At 42.6% G+C, this 22,020-nt stretch overlaps 1 protein-coding gene across 9 annotated transcripts in view; it reads right to left on the bottom strand.

The window, feature by feature from the left end:
• The window catches only part of BRSK2 (BR serine/threonine kinase 2), a 427,682-nt gene that overhangs the window by 20,192 nt on the left and 385,470 nt on the right, over nt 1-22,020 (bottom strand). For 6 of the 9 annotated variants that reach the window (XM_073347202.2, XM_073347203.2, XM_073347205.2 and 3 more), the window contains 4 exons: nt 15,666-15,726; nt 9,125-9,332; nt 7,596-7,644; nt 629-752 (listed from right to left, as the gene is read on the bottom strand). In XM_073347202.2, the coding sequence (XP_073203303.1) occupies nt 629-752; nt 7,596-7,644; nt 9,125-9,332; nt 15,666-15,726 (442 nt within the window). Of the gene's footprint in view, nt 1-628; nt 753-7,595; nt 7,645-9,124; nt 9,738-15,665; nt 15,727-22,020 lie in introns of all 9 variants that reach the window. The other 3 variants (XM_078853168.1, XM_078853166.1, XM_078853167.1) reach the window with 1 other exon arrangement.

The raw sequence follows: 22,020 nt of genomic DNA, 5'->3' as shown, positions 1-22,020 counted from the left end.
AAATGTACCTAACTCCTTAGAACAAAAACATCTCTCAAATCAGCTTCACTCTCATTTACATTTTCTTCATTTGTACTTATGGGTGGGAGAGAATAGGGCTTCTGTGCCTGGGAAGAAGAGATGCCCCCTCCCCCACTAATCCCAAGATCCCAGGTGTGGAGACTTTAAGCTGCAGACAGACAGCATCCCCAACCATGGATGTTTCAGCTGTAGGAGAAAGTGAGCTTTCTATGTGTGCAAAGTACAGGGGAGATTTAAAATTAAGACTAGAAAGTCTGATGTGAGACCGATTTCCCCATCTGGTGCAAGGGATGGAGGGAGCACCCTGAGGATCCCCAGAAGGAGAAGGGAAAAATAATGTGCCATAAATCTAATGGAACAGTCGATTAAGGGAATTGACTTTCTAGGCACTGCAGCAGCACGTCAGGCTCTGACTGCATTTAAACCCCAAGCATCGGCAGGTCTATGGAAGACTCTTTCATTTTAGAGCTTTGCAAGTCCCCTGGGGAAATATGGTACTGGGGAGGAATTCCAGGATGTGGGGGCCCTGCCCAAGAATATGTGGACTTAGGATGTCCTTGGAATTGAATAGTGAGATGAGTCTATAGCACGGGCCAGATTTACTTACCGAAAGGAAAGCGTGCACAATGTCAGCCTTGATGGAGCTTAGTGGTTTATCTTTAATGACCACAAAGATCTGTTCTTCTTTCTCCAGGTTGATAAAGTTACCGAACCAGGATTTTTTGGCAAGCCTGACATGAAGAAAAAAGAAAGAAGGAGTAAGTTTAGAACAGAAAAGCATCTCCTAGACACCTGGCATTTGGACAAACATGCCTACGACACAAGGATGATAGGCTTTCATCACACTGTGATGCTGCTACAACAGGTGATGTGATGTAACTCAATCAAACACTAGACTGTGGACGATGTGGTTTTATTACAGCAGCACGTGTGATCAGCAATGGAAGGCCAGGAGCCGCTGTCGCAGTTCTAACCAAATACACTAATCAATACGACATTTTATACAGTGCATATAAAATCTGCATACAGATCTCAGAGATTCCCTGCAAGGCTCTTCCTGTGTCTTCTGGCATCATGGTGGGTGCTGGTGACACTGATACTCTGGATTTTTCTGGAAGTCATTCCAGGTCAGTTCCAGCCCACTTGAGGTTTTCTAAAAGTTGTGAAGCTCCTAACCTGAAAATCTCCTCCTGGGGTGACACTATTTATTACACCCACATTGTTCTGGGTGTCTCAGTCTCCCTCCAAGTTGCCATGTCAGTGGGTGAAATTCACCCCGTGCAGAGGGCTAGCACAAGGCCTATATATTACTTAACTCCCACTTAGGGAATCTAAGGAATGCATGGCCCTTGTGCTGGCCTTCTGCCCGGGGTGAATTTCACCAAGTATCAAGGAGGAGATATCAAAGTACACAAACCACCATTCTTGGTTTTAACAGACGGTGGCCAATACCTGCTATTTTCTCAAGCACTGAATGCTGATTCCACCATAAATGAAATTACTTTGTTGTTTTCACACTGACAGCAGCATCAAATGTGTATTTCCACTTCCACTTCACTAGCACCGCTTCATCAACATTCACTAATAAAGTAAAAGGACTACAGAAGAAAAGCAGGGTCATTTACATCAATGCGGGCTTAGCCAGGGCTTGAGAGTAGTAGGTTGCCCCTGTAGAAAGTGTGGTGGAGGGGGAAGATCGCTTCAGTCATGTGACACAGCTATAGAATTCTTGAATCAAATTAATCTCAGAGGAAACTCCATTGAAACCAGTCAAATTACACCAGGGATGGATTGTCTACAGAGGTTAGAAATTAAAAGGCCCGCTAGGCCACCCAGTCCATCTTCCTGCGAATGCAGGATTATTGCCTGCGGAATATTTTATAGTGACCATGTCAAGTCTGGTTTACAGTGCACCAAGCAATGGACTTCCACAACTTCTCTTGGGAGAATACTCCACAACATAACAGGAGAAGAGTTTCTCTAACCTTAAGTCTTTCTGGTAAAGAGCCATCTGGAAAAGGGATTAATACAGCTCAGCAATAGGCACCTGGCTAAAGATCTGCTTCAATGCGTAAACAGAACTGGTTAGATCTAGGCTGCCTGGAGCCAGACTCGGGTTAAGGAGAGAGAGGAACACCCTGGAAAACTTATTTGGAGTCTCGACATCTGGGATGGAGAACAAAGTCTTGAAATCAGCTGGACTCAGCCCTGACTACTGGATTGCTCCATGCATCACAGCACTGTCTTTTTATTGACCATTTAATCCACACAGAGGAAAGATCAGAACTGGAAGACAGCTCAGTGTTAATCAGCTTCTGTTTCCATCTGCCCCAGGTGACCAAGAGCAGAGTGCAAAAGGATTCACTTGCAGTTTGGTAAATCACCCTCCTCAGGAAAAGTGGGTTGGAAAACCATAACTCCCTAAAATATTCATAGACAGCTGTAACTAAGTCAGTGAGCCAAAGATTACCGCAGAGAGCAGTAAAGAGAAAGAACCTCTCATTTAAATGGGTCGTTAAGAAGCTAGGGTTAGAGTATGAAAGGAAATTACATACTAATGAGCTCATGTGCCTCACAATGACAGAACAACTTTGTAGGCCCCCCTGGAAAGCTGGGGCAACCACTCCCTGCATGTTAAGGGCCTTTTGCTCATTAGCTGTTTGCACCTGGGTTATCTATTTAAACTGTCTGGTTGTTCTAGGCTTGTATCCATCACTTCTGGGGTGGGCCAAAGTGTAAATATTTAAATGTGGCTCTTCTGTGTACATTAATCATTAAAAAAAAAATCACCTTGCGGGTCCCTATATTTACTGGTCTCTCAGTGACTACAGATAAAAGGGCTCCCTTTATAGATACAATAATGAGGCTTTTTGCCATTAACCCTGCAAACTCAGCCTGAGATCTCAGGGTCCAGCTGAGTTCTTTCCTTCTCATGAATTCTCAACAGGAATAAAGACTTTGCACTAGGCCAGTTTAAGACCTCAATGACAACTCCGACACCTTACTGCCTGTAACTGATTGGAATTCAGTAAACAATTTTGTTGGTGATGCACAAGATGGAATAGACTCCAGCTGATTCCCCTGTCACTATGTTGGCTCTGCAGAGCTCACAGGATCAGAAACCAGTACAAACTGACTTCTCTCCGCCAACTCAGCAGATCTGTCTCTGCAAATAACCACGGAACAGACCTGCCAAGTAAAAAGCTGCCCTTTGTACTTCATTATTTTTCAGGGTAGAACCGCACTTTAAGGTCTGAAATCCAACTGAAGTTCTTAAGAGTCAAGGGCTCTCAGCACCTTGAAGGAGATGCTTAGAATCTCCCAGAATCAGGCCCAAAAGCTGTCATTCCCCTTCCAGATTCAGATTCAGATTCAGTCCAGATTCCCCTTCCTCCCTGCAGTACAAAAGTGACTGGCACTGACAGTCCTCTCACCTCTCTGCCTGTCTCTTTCTCAAAATGGGGCTGGAGGCAGAGGGACTCCTCTGGGGAAGCACATGAGATCTTCAGTTGCAGAGTAAAACTAAACAAACGGATGCTCATGTGTGAAAACTGAGCCATGTACTTTTGTTGCTTGAAGAGCAGTAGAAGTTTAAGATGGAAAAGGCCTAACATCCCAGGGTCATCTTTCTAGTCCATCCCCTTGGTCTTACTGCAGGGCTAGTTCTCCAGTTTACTGTAGATTTTCCAGTGCTATGTCCATTCTTATGTTAAATAACCAGGGCTGAAGCTTTCACCTCTTCCCTAATTGTTTCTAGTTCGCTTCTCTCCCCGGTCTCTCAGTAACAAACCCACCAAATTCTCCCTCTCAGCTCTCTTGCGATGGACCCACATGCTATAGACCCTTTCACTATTTCTTTCTTCTAAAACCTATCAGGAGCTGTTTGACCAGCAGGTGGTGAGAGGCCTAGTTTCCCCACTGCAGTTGGTCTTCGGAGCCCTCACATACGTGGAAAACCCTCTCTAGGTGATGGGAGGGGCCGTGGTTTAGACTCTGTGTGTAGTGGGCACTGTTTCAGAGGGCAATAACTCTTTTTTTAAACGGAAACACAGACTTGGAAATCCTGGCAGAAGCATGACACATGTGGTCTACTGCCTCGTCCTCTGATATGTTCAGAAGAGGGCACATGGAGAGCTCCTACTAATCTCCAGAGTAGGACTATCCCCTTCCTTCCAGGCACATTTAAAACGACAACTGGTGCTGTTCACGTCTCAGAGGCACACTTCCCTCCTGGCTTCCCCCTTGCTCTGTGGCCAATAAGGGGTGAAAAACAGACTCTTACTTCCCCTCCCTCCCCTGCACAAGTACCTGAGTCTAAGTCATCATCTTGCCCTAAATACACAAGACACACCAAAGGTGGGAGGAGGAGAATATGCTTATCCCCACCGTACAGATGGAGGCACTGAAGCATAAAAAGATTAAGTGAGTTGTCCAAGGTCACACAGGGAAGAGGAGGGAATTGAACCCACATCTCTCAAGACCCAACTCCATCCACGCATATGTCTAGTTCAACTGTTCCTTCTATGGTGCATTAATGAGTCTGCCCTGGTTTATACTGAATTCTAGCTGCCCCCATGTTGCCCAATTTCATAGCTCTGAATTTCTATAGGTCTTTCTGGAGATGTGTAGCAGTAAAGACATCCTCCTTGTAAGGAACAGCTAGAAGTCAATTAGCTGTTATTGGCAGACATGGATGAGAAAGGAAGGTGTGTTTAAGGAAGCAGTAAGAAAGGAGGGGATGTCACTGGAGGACAGAACAATCTATATCCCATATGGAATAGTTTGGTAGGATTTAATAGATATTGATACACTTTCCATTGCTTTTTTTGAATGATCATATAAAATTTAATCAAGAATTTTATCCCTGCTGGTTAAGAAAGAAAGAATCTCATTCTCTGTTAAAAAGCGATAGGTTTCTACAGTAATTTGTCTAGAACCCTACTGGCCACCTGATTTGGACCCTGATTCAGCAAGACACTTAAACATAAGCACTGCTTTAGGCATATGATTAGCTCCATTGAGACCAATGACACTACTCACATGCTGAAGGTTACATGCACGCTTAAGTTCCTTGCTGAATTGGGGCTCTGGCGTAATACACCAGCTGAGGATAGATCCTTTTAGGGTTCATTACTAATAAATTAACTAGGACTTCTCCGTCAGAGAAAAACAAGCATTACCTAGACATGTAATGGTATATTAGCCAATCATCGGGACTGTTGAATGAATGAGAGTCATTAAAAGATGCCATAACAGAGAAAGGAAATACATGTTTATCACTCAGTACATGAAGTCAATAGAGTTCTTGATGAAGATGTCTTTTTTCTTATGGGGAAAACAAAAACAAAACCCAAAATATGTGGAAGTGGGCACTGAGAAACAAGACATCTATGGTTAAAATAAAATCTAGTTCATTATTTTTTTATGAGTTTTATTATGTTTCCTGCAGGGTGCAACCCAATTGAACTCATTAATTCAGCAATTATACAGAAAAGGGAGAGAGGGCCTTAGGACTTGACTTGCATCCAAACTGCCTCAAATGACAGACTCGTCCTCACCACACCGGCTCTTAAAGGGACAGTGTGAAGTAGAGATGGCAGGAGCTTCCACAGGCACACAACAAAAAAAAAAAAAGAAAGAAAGAAAGAAAGAAAGAAAGAAAGAAAGAAAGAAAGAAAGAAAGAAAGAAAGAAAGAAAGAAAGAAAGAAAGAAAAAGAAAAAGATTTCACTCACAGACTTTTTCAGCTTTAATACCCTTAAGACCATTTGACATGAGTGTTTCATTTATTTCTTCAGTGTGAACCTGTTCTCTTTATGAAGTTTCCCTAAGTCCCCGCTAGCAGTAAACACCCCATGCTTTAAATACACAACATGTTCTATTTTTCCTCTTGGACCTCTCCCTCTTTTTTCACTCCTCATTCCCCGTCCCGCCCCCCCCCCCACCATTCCCCACCCACCCTGCTGGTGCAGCTTTGGAAATGGACTGCCCAGCTTTCACAATACGATGCCCTGGCACTAGTAAAAGTGTTAAGGCAATGCCCCTAACTCTAATTGGAGATCTTTGGACCCCAAATCTTTATCAAGGGCTCATGAATATTTTACACACATTTCTTGACAGAGGGCTAAATCGCCTCAGTTGGCAGGGAAATTCTATGGGTATAGGGTGCACAAACACAAACTGTGAAAATAAAAAGGACTCATTTGGCATCTGTTACTCATATTAGGAAGTGGTTTGGAGCCCTGCTCTTTAGCAGGGTCTTCCAAGCACACCGTGCAGTGACGCACATTTGTGCAATGGAATTGTTTAATTGTAAACTGATTTTTAGGAATATGCATGATGAATATTAAATAGCCCCTGCAGCTCCTGGTGCTGCTCTCGGGAACTAACACTGCATTCACTGTCACAGGCAGTGACTTCTCCGAATTGCTCCAGGAATTACTCTTCACTCCCTATCCCTGGGACACGAACTGTGCTATACTAAGTAGAAGTGCTGTGACTGCATTGCGAGGGCCAATTACAATCCCTTCCTTCCAGAGAATGATTTGCTGGAGAAACACAGGAAGAGAGAGAGAGCAGGCTGGGGTTTCAACGCTGATAAGCTCAGCACTCCAAAAAAGGTGAGGAGCCTTAGCCACACGTGTTCACTTGCACTGACTTCACTGGGCATTGGGGGGAAAAAAGCAAACAGAGTTGGGAATCATCAAGAAAGGGATAGATAATAGGACAGAAAATATCATGTTGCCTCTCTATAAATCCATGGTATGCCCGCATCTTGAATCCTGTGGGCAAATGTGGTCGCCTCATCTCAAAAAAGATATATTGGAATTGGAAAAGGTTCAGAAAAGGGCAACAAACATGATTAGGGGTATAGAACGGCTTCTGTATGAGGAGAGATTAATAAGATGGGGACTTTTCAGCTTGGAAAAGAGGCAACTAAAGGGGGATATGATAGAGGTCTACACAATCATGAGTGGTGTAGAGAAAGTAAATAAGGAAGTGTTATTTACTCCTTCTCATAATACAAGAACAAGGGGCCACCAAATGAAATTAACAGGTAGCTGGTTTAAAACAAAGACAAGAAAGTATTTTTTCACTCAACGCACTGTCAACCTCTGGAACTCCTTGCCAGAGGGTGTTGTGAAGGCCAATACTATAACGGGGTTCAAAAGGGAGCTAGATAGATTAATGGAAGATAGGTCCATCAATGTCTATTAGCCAGGATGGGCAGGAATGGTGTCCCTGGCCTCTGTTTTCCAGAAGCTGAGACTGGGTGACAGGGCATGGATCACTTGATGAAAACTTGTTCTATTCATTCCCTTTGGGCCACTGCCAGAGGATAGGATACTGGGCTTGATGGACCTTTGGTCTGACCTACTTTGGCCATTCTTATGTTCTTATGGATTGGGCCCATGGACCCCAGTGGAAGATCCCTTTCAAATATCTAGACCATTTGCTAGAGCCTTTCTGGACCAGGAATGGACTGTGACCACCATTAGCACACCATTAGCACCCTTAGCACAGGAAGGAAACCATACAGTGGCGAGATAAGTAGTGTCATAGTGAATTACTTACTCTGGGGAAGATTCCGGGGTTAAATTGGACATCTCCTCTGGTGTAGGTACTGTATGCGCACACACACAAAAAGAGGGAGCAAGAAAAAGGAAATGGTAAATAAAGAGACCTTCCTCTTCCTCCTTCTATACCAGTGAAATAATCCTTGCACCATACCCCCTTGCTCCCCCCCATGCTTACATCTCCTAAAAACCACCAGCCAGTCCTGATGTCTAAATATTGATCTTGTGTTTCTAGATCATTGTGACTACTCTATTCTAAAGTATCGATGCTTTCAGGGCCTGATCGAAAGCCCACTGAAGTCAATGGAAAGTCTCCCATTGGCTTCAACATGCTTTGGATCAGGCCCTTAGACTGAGCTTATCATTGTGGTGTGTCTGAATCACTTTCTACTCTTTTTTCTTATTAACAAATAAATGAGAATCAGTTAACATTCATATTTTGCACAGTGCCTTTCATCTAAAGAATCCCCATAGCCATTGAAAATACACAGGGAATCCCTGCAGACTCTTCAAAGTGCAAATGAGATGTTGGCATGCTGCTACATCAGTCCAGCTGTGTTAGCACCTTGCACAGAATCCAGTGGGCTCCAGTTTGCGGAAGACGGTGGTGCCTGAGGCAAAAATAAAACTAGCTGATCAACTTTTCCCCTGAGAAGGATCCCTGCATCACCGTCACAATTCTCAGTTCTTCCCTGGCCATCTCAGATTATCAGTCTCTGATAACCAGGGCATATATTCTAGATCTTCCATTAGCATGTTAGCTATTCTCCTTTCCCCACAGGACAGACCCCAATACCTTGAGTGTAAAACCATACGGAATTGGCTTGATTCTGACAGCCTTTGGGGTTATGTATGTGACTTCAGGTGCCCTTTGCCAAAGAGGAAAAAGCTACCCAAATCTTGAAGCAAATAACTTTGTCCACCTTAGAATTACAGGGTCTGTAAAAACTGTAACATCCCAAACAGGTCTGATAGTACTGATTACATTAAGGGATAGTTTACACCAATTACACTCAGGAGAAAAAGAAAAGAAAGAATTAAACAGGATTATACAAACAAGCTACACTGCAGAAGGACAATCTCATTCTATTCCTACCAACTGACCATCTCTGCTTGGGCCAGGGCCAGGCCTGGAATAGCAAGGGTGCTGCAGAGCAAGACTAAAGGTGGGTAGGTGCAGGAGTGAAGTAGCAGGAGATACTGCAAGGTCATGATTGAGGTGCACTGGCAGAGCTGCCACGGGGCTACTGGACAGGGAAAGCAGGCGGTGCTGCGTGGGGATTCGGGATTGGAATAGCCAGAGGTGCTGCAGCCCAGGATTGAGGTGCAGCAGCAGAGCTGTGCTGTGGAAGTTAGCACAGAGCCTGTCCACACTTGTCTTGGCCTTGCATTAACTCCCTCACTCGCACCAACACTGATAGTCACTTCTCCACAAATGAGATTTGCTGAGTCAGTCTGAGCTGCCAGTTCCTTGCTGAATACTTGCCCCAATTTGGACATCCACATTCATCTGGAGAACAGACTCACCTTGCAATTTCCGGCGATGGAACCGAGGAGACCCCAGGAAGCTGTTCTTGATTGAGTTAAGCCGTGTCCTCCAGGGCATTCCTCCAATGCTGGGGCTGGATGGTGGTGTTGGGTTGGGTGTGCCTGCTGGGCTCTCCTTTGGCGTATGGACGGGTGTCCCCTTGGGGGTAGGGAGGGGACTTCCCCTTGGAGAGGGGTGAGGGGTGACCTGTATGATGGGGATAGATTTGGTGCTTGGGTCAGTACTAGAAGGGAGTAATCTAACAGGAGACATAGGGTTGGCCTGCACTGTAGGAATGGCCAGCTGGGGGCTAAAGCCAGCAGTGGGTGGGCGGCCCTGAGCATTCTGCACAGGGGGATTCTGGGAAGAGGGGGCATTGGCATTGCTGGCAGGGAGCGGGTTGGATTTGGTAGACTGGAGCGGTTTTTCGGCCAATTTGTTCTTGGATGGCAAAGTCTGCGTCTTTGGGTTGGACTGAAGTGTTGGCTTTGGTTGGAGAACATGTCCAGGCCTGGAGGCGTTCCTACAAGCATCAGGGTCCAAGGAGACTTGGGGTCGGGGGGAGAAAGGGAGGTCAGGAGTCTGAGGGGGGATGAAAAACTTTCTGATAGGCTACAGGACAGACACAGAGTGTCCATGCACATCGAGAACAGTGAGACACGCACACAGCGGGCGAGCAGAGAAAGGAAAGTCAGAATAAACCCATTCGAGTCACAGAGATGCATCATGTGTCACAAGGAGACACGAGCGATGGAGGTGAAGGGGAGGGCAGGTGGGAGGGTTTGCAAAGAAACAAGAACAAAAAACAAACAAACAAAAAACAAAAAGACATGCAGTTAGCTGGGAACGCAGCATCATCAACAGCAGCAGCAGCCGCGGCGCCAGCAGCAAAAACAACAGTGTCATAACAGGCTTTATCATATTAACCAACCACGTGTCAGCAAAGGGAAAACCACAGGGAGAAAAGGAACACAAAGGAAGAAGGGGGAAAAAAAAATCCAAAATAACCGAGGGGGAAAAAAGGAGAAAGATGCCACATCCCCGGCATTGTTTGGCTTGCCCCACGATGAAAAAAGCACAATGCTGAAGGGAGGTGAAGAAGGGGTAGTGAGAGCCATTCAAGCCACACAGAAACTGACGCTTGGTTTTTTTCAGCTCACAGTGCCCCCGATCAAACACAGCAGAGAGATGCAATTCAAAATAAGTATGTGGTGCACGTGGGGTGGTGGGAGAGGCACACAGGTTACTGCACACACCATTCAGAGCGCCCCCTCCTCCCCTAACTCTACAAAACTCACACATAGGCTCCAGTCACTCATAAGGGAAAGAAAGAGAAGAGGGAGAGCAGTACCATTTCATCCACCTTCCTCCCCTGGCCTTCCAGAGTGACATCACCCACTCAGCATTAGCTGGGACATTCCTGAACACAAAACACCAGGGGTAACCCTGAACCCGGGTCAGTTTGGGGTTTGCAAACAGATAGCTACACAGAGACTCCCTGAGGGTCCCAGCAGGGCTACATGACAGGGAAAGAAGGAGATTTCCCAATTAGCATTGAAAAGACAGTCTGATGACACCCTGATTCTGCTGTTCAGAAATTCACTGCTCAGTATTTGCTACAAAGTCCCAGTATCACATTCTGTGGATGATGGAAGTGATTATGTAGTTTAAGGAAAAAAACAACTACTCATAATGCACCACTGAGAGAGAAAAACAAGGTGATAGAACTTTTTTTGTTGTTGTTAAAAGAAAAAAACCTTCACACGTTAGTTACAGGGGCTGTCTGGGAAAGGTAGTTCAGATGAGTTCAGTTAATAGGATAATACACACACTCAGGGAGTAATATCCTTTTAAAGGGATATTGGCAGGATAAAAACCACATTTTAAAAACAAAATGAATTACCTTACATATTGGTAATAACTAGGGCTGTCAAGCAATTAAAAATATTAATCGCGATTAATTGCACGATTAAAAAATTAATCGCGATTAATCACGCTGTTAAACAATAATCGACTACCATTTATTTAAATCTTTGTGGCTGTTTTGTACATTTTAAAATATATTGATTTCAATTACAACACAGTAATTGTACAGTGCTCACTTTATATTTATTTTTATTACAAATATTTGTACTGTAAAAAACAAAAGAAATAGTATTTTTCAATTAATCTCATACAAGTACTGCAGTGCAATCTCTTTATCATGAAAGTTGAACTTACAAATGTAGAATTATGTACAAAAAATAACTGCATTCAAAAATAAAACAATGTAAAACTTTAGAGCCTACAAGTCCACTCAGTCCTACTTCCTGTTCAGCTGATCGCTAAGACAAACAAGTTTGTTTACATTTGCAGGAGATAATGCTGCCTGCTTCTTGTTTACAATGTTACCTGAAAGTGAGAACAGGCATTTGCATGGCACTGTTCTAGTTGGTGTTGCAAGATATTTATGTGTCGGATGCGCGAAAGATTCATATGTCCCTTCATGCTTCCACCGCTTTTCCAGAAGATATGCATACATGCTGATGACGAGTCCTGCTCAATAACGATCGAAAGCAGTATGGACTGATGCATGTTCATTTTCATCATCTGAGTCAGATGCCATCAGCTGAAGGTTGATTTTCTTTTTTGGTGGTTCGGTTTCTGTAATATCTGCATCAGGGTGTTGCTCTTTTAAGACTTCTGAAAGCATGCTCCACACCTTGTCCCTCTCAGATTTTGGGAGGTGTTTCCGATTCTTAAACCTTGGGTCGAGTGCTGTAGTTATCTTTAGAAATCTCACATTGGTACCTTCTTTGCATTTTGTCAAATCTGCAGCGAAAGTGTTCTTAAAATGAACAACATGTGCTGGGTCATCATCCGAGACTGCTGTAACATGAAATATATGGCAGAATGCGGGTAAAACAGAGGAGGAGACGTACAATTCTCCCCTAAGGAGTTCAGTCACAAATTTAATTAACGGATTCTTTTTTTAACTAGCATCATCAGCATAGAAGCATGTCCTCTGGAATGGTGGCCGAAGTGTGAAGGGGCATACAAATGTTTAGCATATCTGGCACATAAATACTTTGCAATGCTGGCTACAAAAATGCCATGTGAACACCTGTTCTCACTTTGTAAATAAGAAGCAGGCAGCATTATCTCCTGTAAATGTAAACAAACTTGTTTCTCTTAATGATTGGCTGAACAAGAAGTAGGACTGAGTGAACTTGTAGGCTCTAAAGTTTTACATTGTTTTGTTTTTGAGTGAAGTCATGTAACAAAAAAAAATCTTTACATTTCTAAGTTGCACGTTCATGATGAAAAGATTGCACTACAGTACTTGTATAAGAAATACATGAAAAATACTACTTCTTTTGTTTATCATTTTTATAGTGCAAATATTTGTAATAAAAATAATAATATAAAGTGAGCACTGTGCACTTTGTATTTTGGTGTTGTAATTGAAATCAATATATTTGAAAATGTAGAAAAACATCCAAACCAACCAACTGGTATTCTATTGTTTAACAGTGCAATCAAAACTGTGATTAATTGCAATTAATTTTTTTAATTGCGATTAATTTTTTTGAGTTAATCACATGAGTTAACTGTGATTAATCAACAGCCCTAGTAATAACATCCTACATTACCAGCACTGAAATAATTGTAAAAATTCACCATTTATACTCTTTGTTTATTCTTGGTCCTGCACTCAGCTTGCTCATTTGTGGCCATAACAAATATATTTTATTATATTCATTATTTATACTGTTGTAGCCTCTAAAGGCTCTAATCCAGCCTCATTGTGCATACATATGATGTAAAAGCAATCGCATCCCCAAATCACAGAAAGGAAACCAGACTGGTTCTCAAGTACTAGCACCAGGCTGCAATGTTTAAAAATGCAGTGGAATGTTTAAAGCCAAACAAATAAAACTGTTTGCACTGAGGGTCTGATTCAGAGCCCTCTAAATTCAAGGGGAAGTTTCCCATGGACTTCAATGGACATTGGATCAGACTCTGAAAATTAAAGGAAAACCAATACTTTAAAATATTTCTATTAATATTAGGTTTTGTAAAACACTTTAAAATTAAGACAACCTGTCTCTTTTGGTGAATTCCAAATCACCATTAGGAATGGAAGGTCAAAGAGATGAGGAATGTGGCTAATTCATGCTGGTCACTATCAGGAAGAGATCATTCTCCATTTATAATTAATTCCAACAAAAACAGATTTAAAAGTAATAATTATAAGCATTCCCCTGCAATTTGTACAGCTCACGTAATCAATGTATGACAGCACAAGAATCAAGCTTACAAGAAATAAAGCCATTCTGCACTCTGTTAAACCACTAAAAACCTGGAGTAATACCATTAACTTCAATAGATTTACACCAGTTTAACCAAGAGCCTAATTTGCTCCATTAAACTGACTGGTGTCTTCTCACTGCTACAGGTTAGAGAGGTGCAACAAAGTAAACCATGGTCCTAATCTTGGGAGCTTCAAGCATTTTTAACTGTCCTTGAATTCAGCATGGTGCAGTACTGAGCCCAAGCAGTGTAAATAGTGAAAAACATTTGATTTTGAAAATACTTTTCCTTTCAATAACCTAAGGTGCTACTAGAACCATAAGTAAGGACACTTTTTTTAAACTATATGATTTTTAACCCAACAGTGTCCCTTTAAGACCAAAATCTGACCACCTTAAAATGGTTATGGTCTTCTGAGAATGCCACCTGGCTGCTAAATAGATTTTTAAAAGCATTTAATCAATTGCTCCTAAGTAATAATTGTAAAGAATAGTCACTGTGGACCAGATCTGCTACCCTTACTCATGTGAGGAGTTCTTACTCACCCAAGTAGTCCCACTGACATCAATGCAATTGCTCATGAGAAAGAATTACTCGCATGACTAGGGTTTGCAGGACTGGATGCTATTTTTGTGAGTTTTCCCACTTATTCTGGAGCAGCAGTTAATATTATTCTCAGAATTCTGGCCAGTCCTGCTGACATCAGAGAGGCCAGTGCACAGAATAGGAACCTTATGAAATGGAGCCTTGTTGGTTCCTGGTGTATTAAAGACATGGGGGAACAAAATCAAATGTCTGCCAGTTACAAAACAGGAGAAAAATTGATGGGACAAGGTTTTGGAAATTGGATGCTCTTAGGAAAATAGTTGAAACAATGGTGAGACTGGAAAGTCTGCAAAGCTAGAAAGCTGTACGTGACCATGTCCCTTTCAGAATATGAATTACATCTGACTGTTTAAGGGAAATAGCAATCTGAAATGCTTGAGGTGTTGGAGTTATCTACACATCTTTAAGTGCTTACACAGGATGGGAGTACACTCACTGTCTCATGGAAACAACTGCTGGGAGTGGGACCTAGCAAGGACTGTGAGGTTCCCTGAAACATTCTGGGCCAGACATCGACATAGCTCCATGAGCTTTTCAGTGAGCCCCTAGCATTCTGCTGCAGCTCGGGGCATGGGGATACATTGACAAAGCTCTTTGCCAGATGCCACGCCCGGAATCCTCATCCCCACTCCAAGAGAGGATGCCCACCACAGTGAGGCCTCTGTGCACTCCGACTGTAATAGCTTTGTGGAAAGTTTATTGTATATTGCAGAGGGCTGTGGTAGGATGTGAGTCCCCCCAAGCCATCCCACATCCCTTTTCCACTATGCATGCATAGAACTCCAGACCCGAGCTGGCTCCCAGGCTGGTGGTGATGGTGTCATAGAGGGAGCTGTCTTCCACTGCTCTCCTCCCTACCCCAGATACAAGAAGGGAAGACCCATGTGAGGAGGGGATAGTCTGTGCACCGATCCTGGGGAATGATTCCCTGATGTTGTACTCAATCCTTAGGTAGGTGAGCTGCCACTGAAATGAAAGGGACCTCTGCCTCAGTAGGGACTGGCTAAATACTTAGTAAAGACCTCAGGGTTTGGCTGATTGACAGGAGACAGAAGTGAGTACTCTGTGATTCCTCAGAGACCCCAGTCTTGTGATGTGCTAAGTTCTTATTTCTCTTCAGCCCTCAAATCCATATAATTTCTCCCCACCCGAAGCCCACTCCTCACTAGAGCACCAAACCAGGGTGCTTACTACCATATTCAGTAACACCCCCATTCTAGCTAGACCCATGTCAGTCAAGCATGGCTCTGTACTAAGCAGAACTAAAGTGACATGGTATGGTGCTTCACTGTGACTTTGTTACAAGCATCCATATTAGCTGAAGGCGTGCTATAGACAACCCAACGGGGTGTTACATGTCCCAGCCATGTTTGGTCCTAAATGTGGTTACGAGGCTGAGGATGGACAGGGCCATAGAGAGACTCCTGCACCACCTCGGGTAGCACAGGAAACGTGTGTAGGGTAAGAGATGCTGCACATGAATTTATAATCAATATCTCCCCATTTCAAGCAAATTTACAACCAACCAAGGAAAAATAAAACACCCTACAAATAACCACAGCTCTACAGGCACAGAAGCCAAAAAGCACTGAGATTGTCTGAGGGAACGGTACACATAGATCCTGAAGTAATGCCACTTACCCTTGGACTGCTGAGGGGGCTGGTGGAGAGACCAGATGAAGCTCCGCTGATCGACCGAGACCTGAGTGAACACAACAGGGAGAGATGGCCCTCAGAAACCCTGGGCAAGGAACATCCATTAAACACCAGCCACCGCATGCAGAGGCATGAGGTGAGGAGCAGGAGGGAGGCTTTCCACAGGAAAAGCACATGGCTCTTCCTTACCCTCTCACTACATGACACACCTTTCAACTCTCCCATCCTCTAAGAAATTATGTTCACACAGAGAGGATCTCGTGACCCGTGTTAGTGGAGCTGTGCAATGCCACCCACTTCAGGGTCATGAGTATTTGTGCATGGCCAGATACTGCTTCCTGCCGGTGTACACTAAACAGATCATGGCAAAAGCGGTTATCCTAAGCCCAGTACTGGTGGTGAGAATTACTCTCTGCATAGTTCCACTTGCAGTGCCCGAGGTAAAGACCCCAGAGATATGGAAAACCGCTGTCTGGATAACTCTCAAGAGCAGAAAATTCTACCAGGCACCAAAAAAGGTCAAATCTGCAGTGCCTCGGACACACTATTTCCTTAAATCAGAGGCCTGTCCGAGTGAAACCAAAGCTCAGGACTATGGTGACTGGTTATTTGATGCTGAGCCACCATTTCTAACTTCACCACGACACCATCCCCTTACCTCTCCAGTGAGATTTGCATCTGAAATCATGGGTCTCTTCTGCCCTCTCAGGAACTTCCCCTAGGGGACCTTTTGCCCACTGGAGAGCTCCTCTCTATGGAAACATCAACTCTTCTGTTCACTAGAACGGCTCCTCTTATGGGATCACCCGGCCTTTGCCCACCAATTAGGTCACCCTGTGGAAGCAATGACCTTTCTGGCCATTGATAAAGTCTATACAGGATCAGTGTCACTTCAATCTAGCATTTATGGGGTTCCCATATGGGATAACAGACCTTTTTAACCACCAGTGAGCTCTCCTATGGGATCGCCTGCTGTTCTGCCCACCAGTGAGATCTCCCTTATGGGATCACCAGCCCTCCTACTTGCTGATGAGATTCCAAATTTTGTGATCAACAGCCCTAATGTATTCAGGTGAAGTCCATCCTATGGGACAACCTGCTCTTCCACCTGCCAGCAAGGTGACCCATACAGAATCACATCCCCTTACACTCACCAGCAAAGGCCTCTGCAAAAATTGTCTGCAGATAACAACAATCAAAATACACATATGCACTGGGTCAAAACCAGTGGCTCTGACCTGGAAGGCCATGCAGACCAAACACATGAACAGCTCAGCAATGGAACTTCTCAACAGCAGAGAATGTTAATACAGAAGCAGTGACAAAAACTGTCCCTCATAGCAGAAAGCATTTCATGTGGCTCCCACGTTCAACTGACCCAGATTGTTGACCAGCTCTAAAGACAGCTGTTTTCAACTCTCCTCAACTGGAAGGATAGGTGGTCTTGAAGAAGAACAATTTCTGAAGGACGAAACTATACTGGAGAACCAACTCAACCAACAACTAACATATAAAAATCTCTGTTCACAGTTGGAGCCATCAACTGTGAGTACCATATATGTGTGTGCATGCGTGTATGTGTGTGTGTGTGTGTGTGTATACAAGCATATATAGGTATTAGGGCTAGCAATTAATCGCAGTTAATGCACATGATTAATGCAAAATCAATTAACTAGATTAACAAAAATAGTCACGATTAATAGCAGTTTTAATCGCACTGTTAAACAATAATAGAATACCAATTTAAATTTATTATAAATATTTTTGGATTTTTTTCTACATTTTCAAATATATTGATTTCACTTACAATGCAGAATACAAAGTGTACAGTGCTCACTTTATATGATTATTTTTGATTACAAATATTTGCACAGTAAAATGATAAACAAAAGAAACCGTATTTTTCTATTCACCACATACAAGTACTGTAGTGCAATCTCTTTGTTGGAAAAGTGAAATTTACAAATATAGATTTTTTTTAACATTACTGCACTCAGAAACAAAACAATGTAAAACTTTAGAGGCTACAAGTCCACTCAATCCTGCTTCTTGTTCAGCCAATCACTAAGACAAACAAGTTTGTTTACCTTTACGGAAGATAATGCTGCCCGTTTCTTATTTATGTCACCTGAAAATGAGAATAGGTGTTCACATGGCATGGTTGTAGCCGGTATTTATGTGCCATTAAAGCTAAATATTCATATGCCCCTTCATGCTTGGACTTGTAGACTCTAAAGGTGAACTGAAAAATACTATTTCTTTTGTTTATCATTTTTACAGTGCAAACATTTGTAATAAACATAATCATATAAAGTGAGCACTGTACTGTAGTCACCTAGGCAAACTGGTGAGGCTTTTTACCAAACCTTGTCCAGGAAGTGGGGTGCAAGGTTTTGGGAAGTATTTTGGGGGGAAGGACGCGTCCAAACAGCTCTTCCCCAGTAACCAGTATTAGTTTGGTGGTGGTAGCGGCCAATCCAAGGACAACGGGTGGAATATTTTGTACCTTGGGGAAGTTTTGACCTAAGCTGGTAAAGATAAGCTTAGGAGGTTTTTCATGCAGGTCCCCACATCTGTACCCTAGAGTTCAGAGTGGGGGAGGAACCATGACAGCACTGTACACTTTGTATTCTGAGTTGTAATTGCAATCAATATATTTGAAAATGTAGAAAAAAAATCCAAAAATATTTATAATCAATTTCAATTGGTATTCTATTTTTATTTAACGGTGCAATTAAAACTGCAATTAATTGCAAATTTTTTTTAATCTTGAGATTAATTGAGATTTTTAAAAATCATTTGCCAGCCCTATTAGGTATGTGCACATACATTATATATATTAGTCCTGTAAGTATAAACAGCCTTCCAGAGAACACAAAGCTAAATTAGAGTCCCTGCCCTGTCTATCAATTGTATCGCTCTCTATTATATAAGAATAAGATTATAAATTTAGATTCAAAACGTTTTCACATCCATCCGTTCTTAAAAAGAAATTATAACATTACAAAAAAAAATTGATGGCAGTGGAGGAAGGTTTAAATTAACATACAACAAGCTCCATTCTGACTATTTGTGTCCAGTGCAGAAACTCTCCATGGAATTCATTCCTTGCATCTCAATGCAGCCCATCCATCACTGCCATCTATACAAAACAAACTGGCCCAACCTTTGCATTCTCTTCTACCAGTGTAAACCCACATTAACTCCATTGCAGACACTGGTGTTATTTTGGGCTTACACCATTGCAAATGAGAGCAGAGTATGGCCTGCTTTGTACAGGAGCTCCACTTTTGCTGGACTATTTTTATGTTACCTTTCTCTGCAGGTGGGAGTTAGGTGCCTAGGTCTTTTGAAAATCACACTAGGCACCTATCTGCATCTTTAGGCACCAAAGTACCTGGCCTTTTGTTCCCCTCAACACTCAGTCGTGGTTGGAAGTTGATCTTTAACATTCACCTGAATTTCAGGATAGTTGCTTAAAACCTTCTCCTCTCCACCTGTTCCCAATCAGGTCTGTTTCCAAAAAAGCTGATTTCTCTGCTCTTATTCCAACCTCTCCCCACATTAAAAAAGCAAGTGGTCACACATATATGGGGAACAACACAGCAGGCCCCATCTCCCAGCCCCTGTTCCTTATCACAAATAGTGGTTTGCAAGAAGCTGTAATATACTGAGCTTCCCCCAGTCTTAGGTGCCTGATGCAGAGGTCAGAAGAGATGGTTGGAATAAAATCTCATGGGAAATGCATTCAGTATCCACACTACTACTAATTCAATTAGCCTTATTTCCACAGAGTGGCTACTGGTGGTTTATAAAGAAACAAGAGAAGAGGTAAAGTAGATCCTTAAATGTACCTTGGCTTTTTCAAACTGGAAATTGTGTTTGGGAACACAGGGCAGAATCTAAGGAGCGCATGGATCAATTTTTAATGCTCTTTAAAAAAGAGAGCTGACCATTTTCAAATCTTTCCCCTTCACATGAAAGGGAAGGACAGTTTCCAGAATTCTCACCTGCTTCTTCCTCTTTCTAATGAATTCCAGCATTTAAGTTTTACCAATGGGATACCATTCCCAAGTGATTATGGAAACTCACTTGTGGCAGGCTCTTCAGCTCTCAGCCAAAAAAAAAAAAAAAAAAAAAAGGGCTATCAAGCAAGAATGAGAGATTTTTTCCCTCCTGAGAAGACCACCTTCTTTGAGAAATCCATTAAACCAGCTTGTAAAAAATATTGCAGGATGACTTGGCACTGTTCTGCATCTGTCAGCCAGGTGCACAGAATCAGAGCAGGGGCCAAACATCAGTCATCAAAACTGGCCCAGTGCTGCAATGTTAAGATGAAAGCATAGAAAGAATTTAAATATCTGCATCTATATATCACTGTATAGTGAAAGTGGAAGTCCCCGCAGGCAGCACATGAGCACTGAAGACTCCCAACGATCTTACTGTGTGGGGAAAAAGGAGGAACATGGCAAACCACAGCAGGAAAAGTATCTTTTCTCTATGATTATGAACTAAGTGTATTTAGCTGAAAATATCCGTCAGTGTGTAACCATCTTAAAGTCTCTAGAGCCATTAAGAATCATTGGACGCTAAGTATCATTTGTATAATTACTCAAATAACTCCATTCCTTATCATTAATAACACCTTACATTTCTATTACATTCCCACATGCAGGTAGATCTCAAAGTGTTTTACATAGTGTACGTGCCAGTAATCTGTGCACCACTCTCTGGGCTAGACTACACTAGAACCGTTACATTGGCCCAGCTGCACCGATGCCTTTTTCACACCCCTGAGTGACGTAAGTTATACGGACTTAAGCGGTAGTGTAGACCTGCCCTTTATCTATTTACTTATCACACAGGAGAGTCTGGTGTGATTTAGCACCACCCTAAATAGGTGCCGAAAAGAGCCTTTAGGGTGGGATTGTCAAAAGCACCTAAATCATTTAGGGGCACAAGTCCCTTTAATTTGCAAAGGGCTTTCTGCTTCAAAGTGCTTTTGAAAACACTAGCCGTCGTACCACACCTTTCTGTATAGGCCACATATTTTTCAGAAACAAGCTATTTTAGAAAGTTTTTTAAAATGTGATTGTTGCCATTTCTCATACTCATCCTCTGGTGAAGCCACCTTCTTTAGCACCATCCAATCAAGTAGTGAATAAAATCTGTACGATGACATTTACCCTTGGATCTAAGTAACCTTCTCAGATAACCACAGGCCTATTGATTCTCTCAATGAGCAACCTAAGCACCCCATTAACTCTTAGTACACTGGGGTTCATTTGTTCAAACTGTTCAAAACCTTTATAGTTAAGAAAAGACAAGAGATTGGTTTTGTCTCTTTTCTGTCGGCGGTTCCTGAAAAGCACCACCAAAGAATTGTTTTACTTCTGATTAAAAACAGAATCCAGTGTAGAAGCTACATCAGACTTTACACTCAGTTTCTCTTTGAATAAAACTCATAGATTTTTTAAAATACGATCAAAGGTAAAATTCAGTGCCTCATAGCAGTGGTGAATTCTTATTGGGAGAATGATAATTTTGAATAAAGTTTTACGGGATGGGGTAAGTTTGGTCCCAGGTCTTTGTACTGTGGCCTTAAAAATGGGCTCGGTCCATGGAGTTTAGTGAGTGCAGGATACAGTCCTGCAAGCAGCATTTTAGCTGTTCACAGCCAGGAGCTTCCAAGAATGGGAGCCTGCAGCATGCATGCACCGTATGGTAAATGCATCAGACTTGCATCCCTGGGTGGTGCAAACAGTGGCTGAGATTTTGGATTTGTCCAAACTCTGTAGGTGGCTTTGAAAATCTCAGCCAAACGTGCCCAGCCAGTCACTTGCTCACTTCTTTTACGGTACAAATTAGGTCAAATTAGACAAAAACTAAGCTCCTTCTTGTTTTTCACTTCATTGTTTAAATGAAAAATCAAGATTTCTAAACCACAACAAAAGGTCTGAAATCCTCCAGAATGCTACATGATCTAATACCCAAGAGACAGTAGACTGGTTGGTCTGTAAACATGCCAAGTCATGCTCTATTACCTAATCTCTCTTTAGCTTTTAATTTTGAGCATCAACCATTTTTTCCCCTGTGCAAAGTTGATCACAAGAGTAATAAATAGCAGGGATACAACCAATTATGTAATATCAGGATGGCACCTCAGAGTGTGGTGCTGTATTGTCTTATGCCCCAATCTTAATTTTTACTAGAGGGCACGTTTGCTACTCTGAATTGCTACAGTGAAGTCAATGGGTCTAATCATGGTAGTAAGTCCTACACCTTGTAGTAGATGTCTGCAGGATCAGGCCCTTGGATGCAGACACACATGGGGAAAAGA

Source organism: Lepidochelys kempii, chromosome 6 (genome assembly GCF_965140285.1).
Source record: "Lepidochelys kempii isolate rLepKem1 chromosome 6, rLepKem1.hap1, whole genome shotgun sequence".
Taxonomy (NCBI): Eukaryota; Metazoa; Chordata; order Testudines; family Cheloniidae; genus Lepidochelys; species Lepidochelys kempii.
This window is presented reverse-complemented; position numbering and strand designations above follow the sequence as displayed.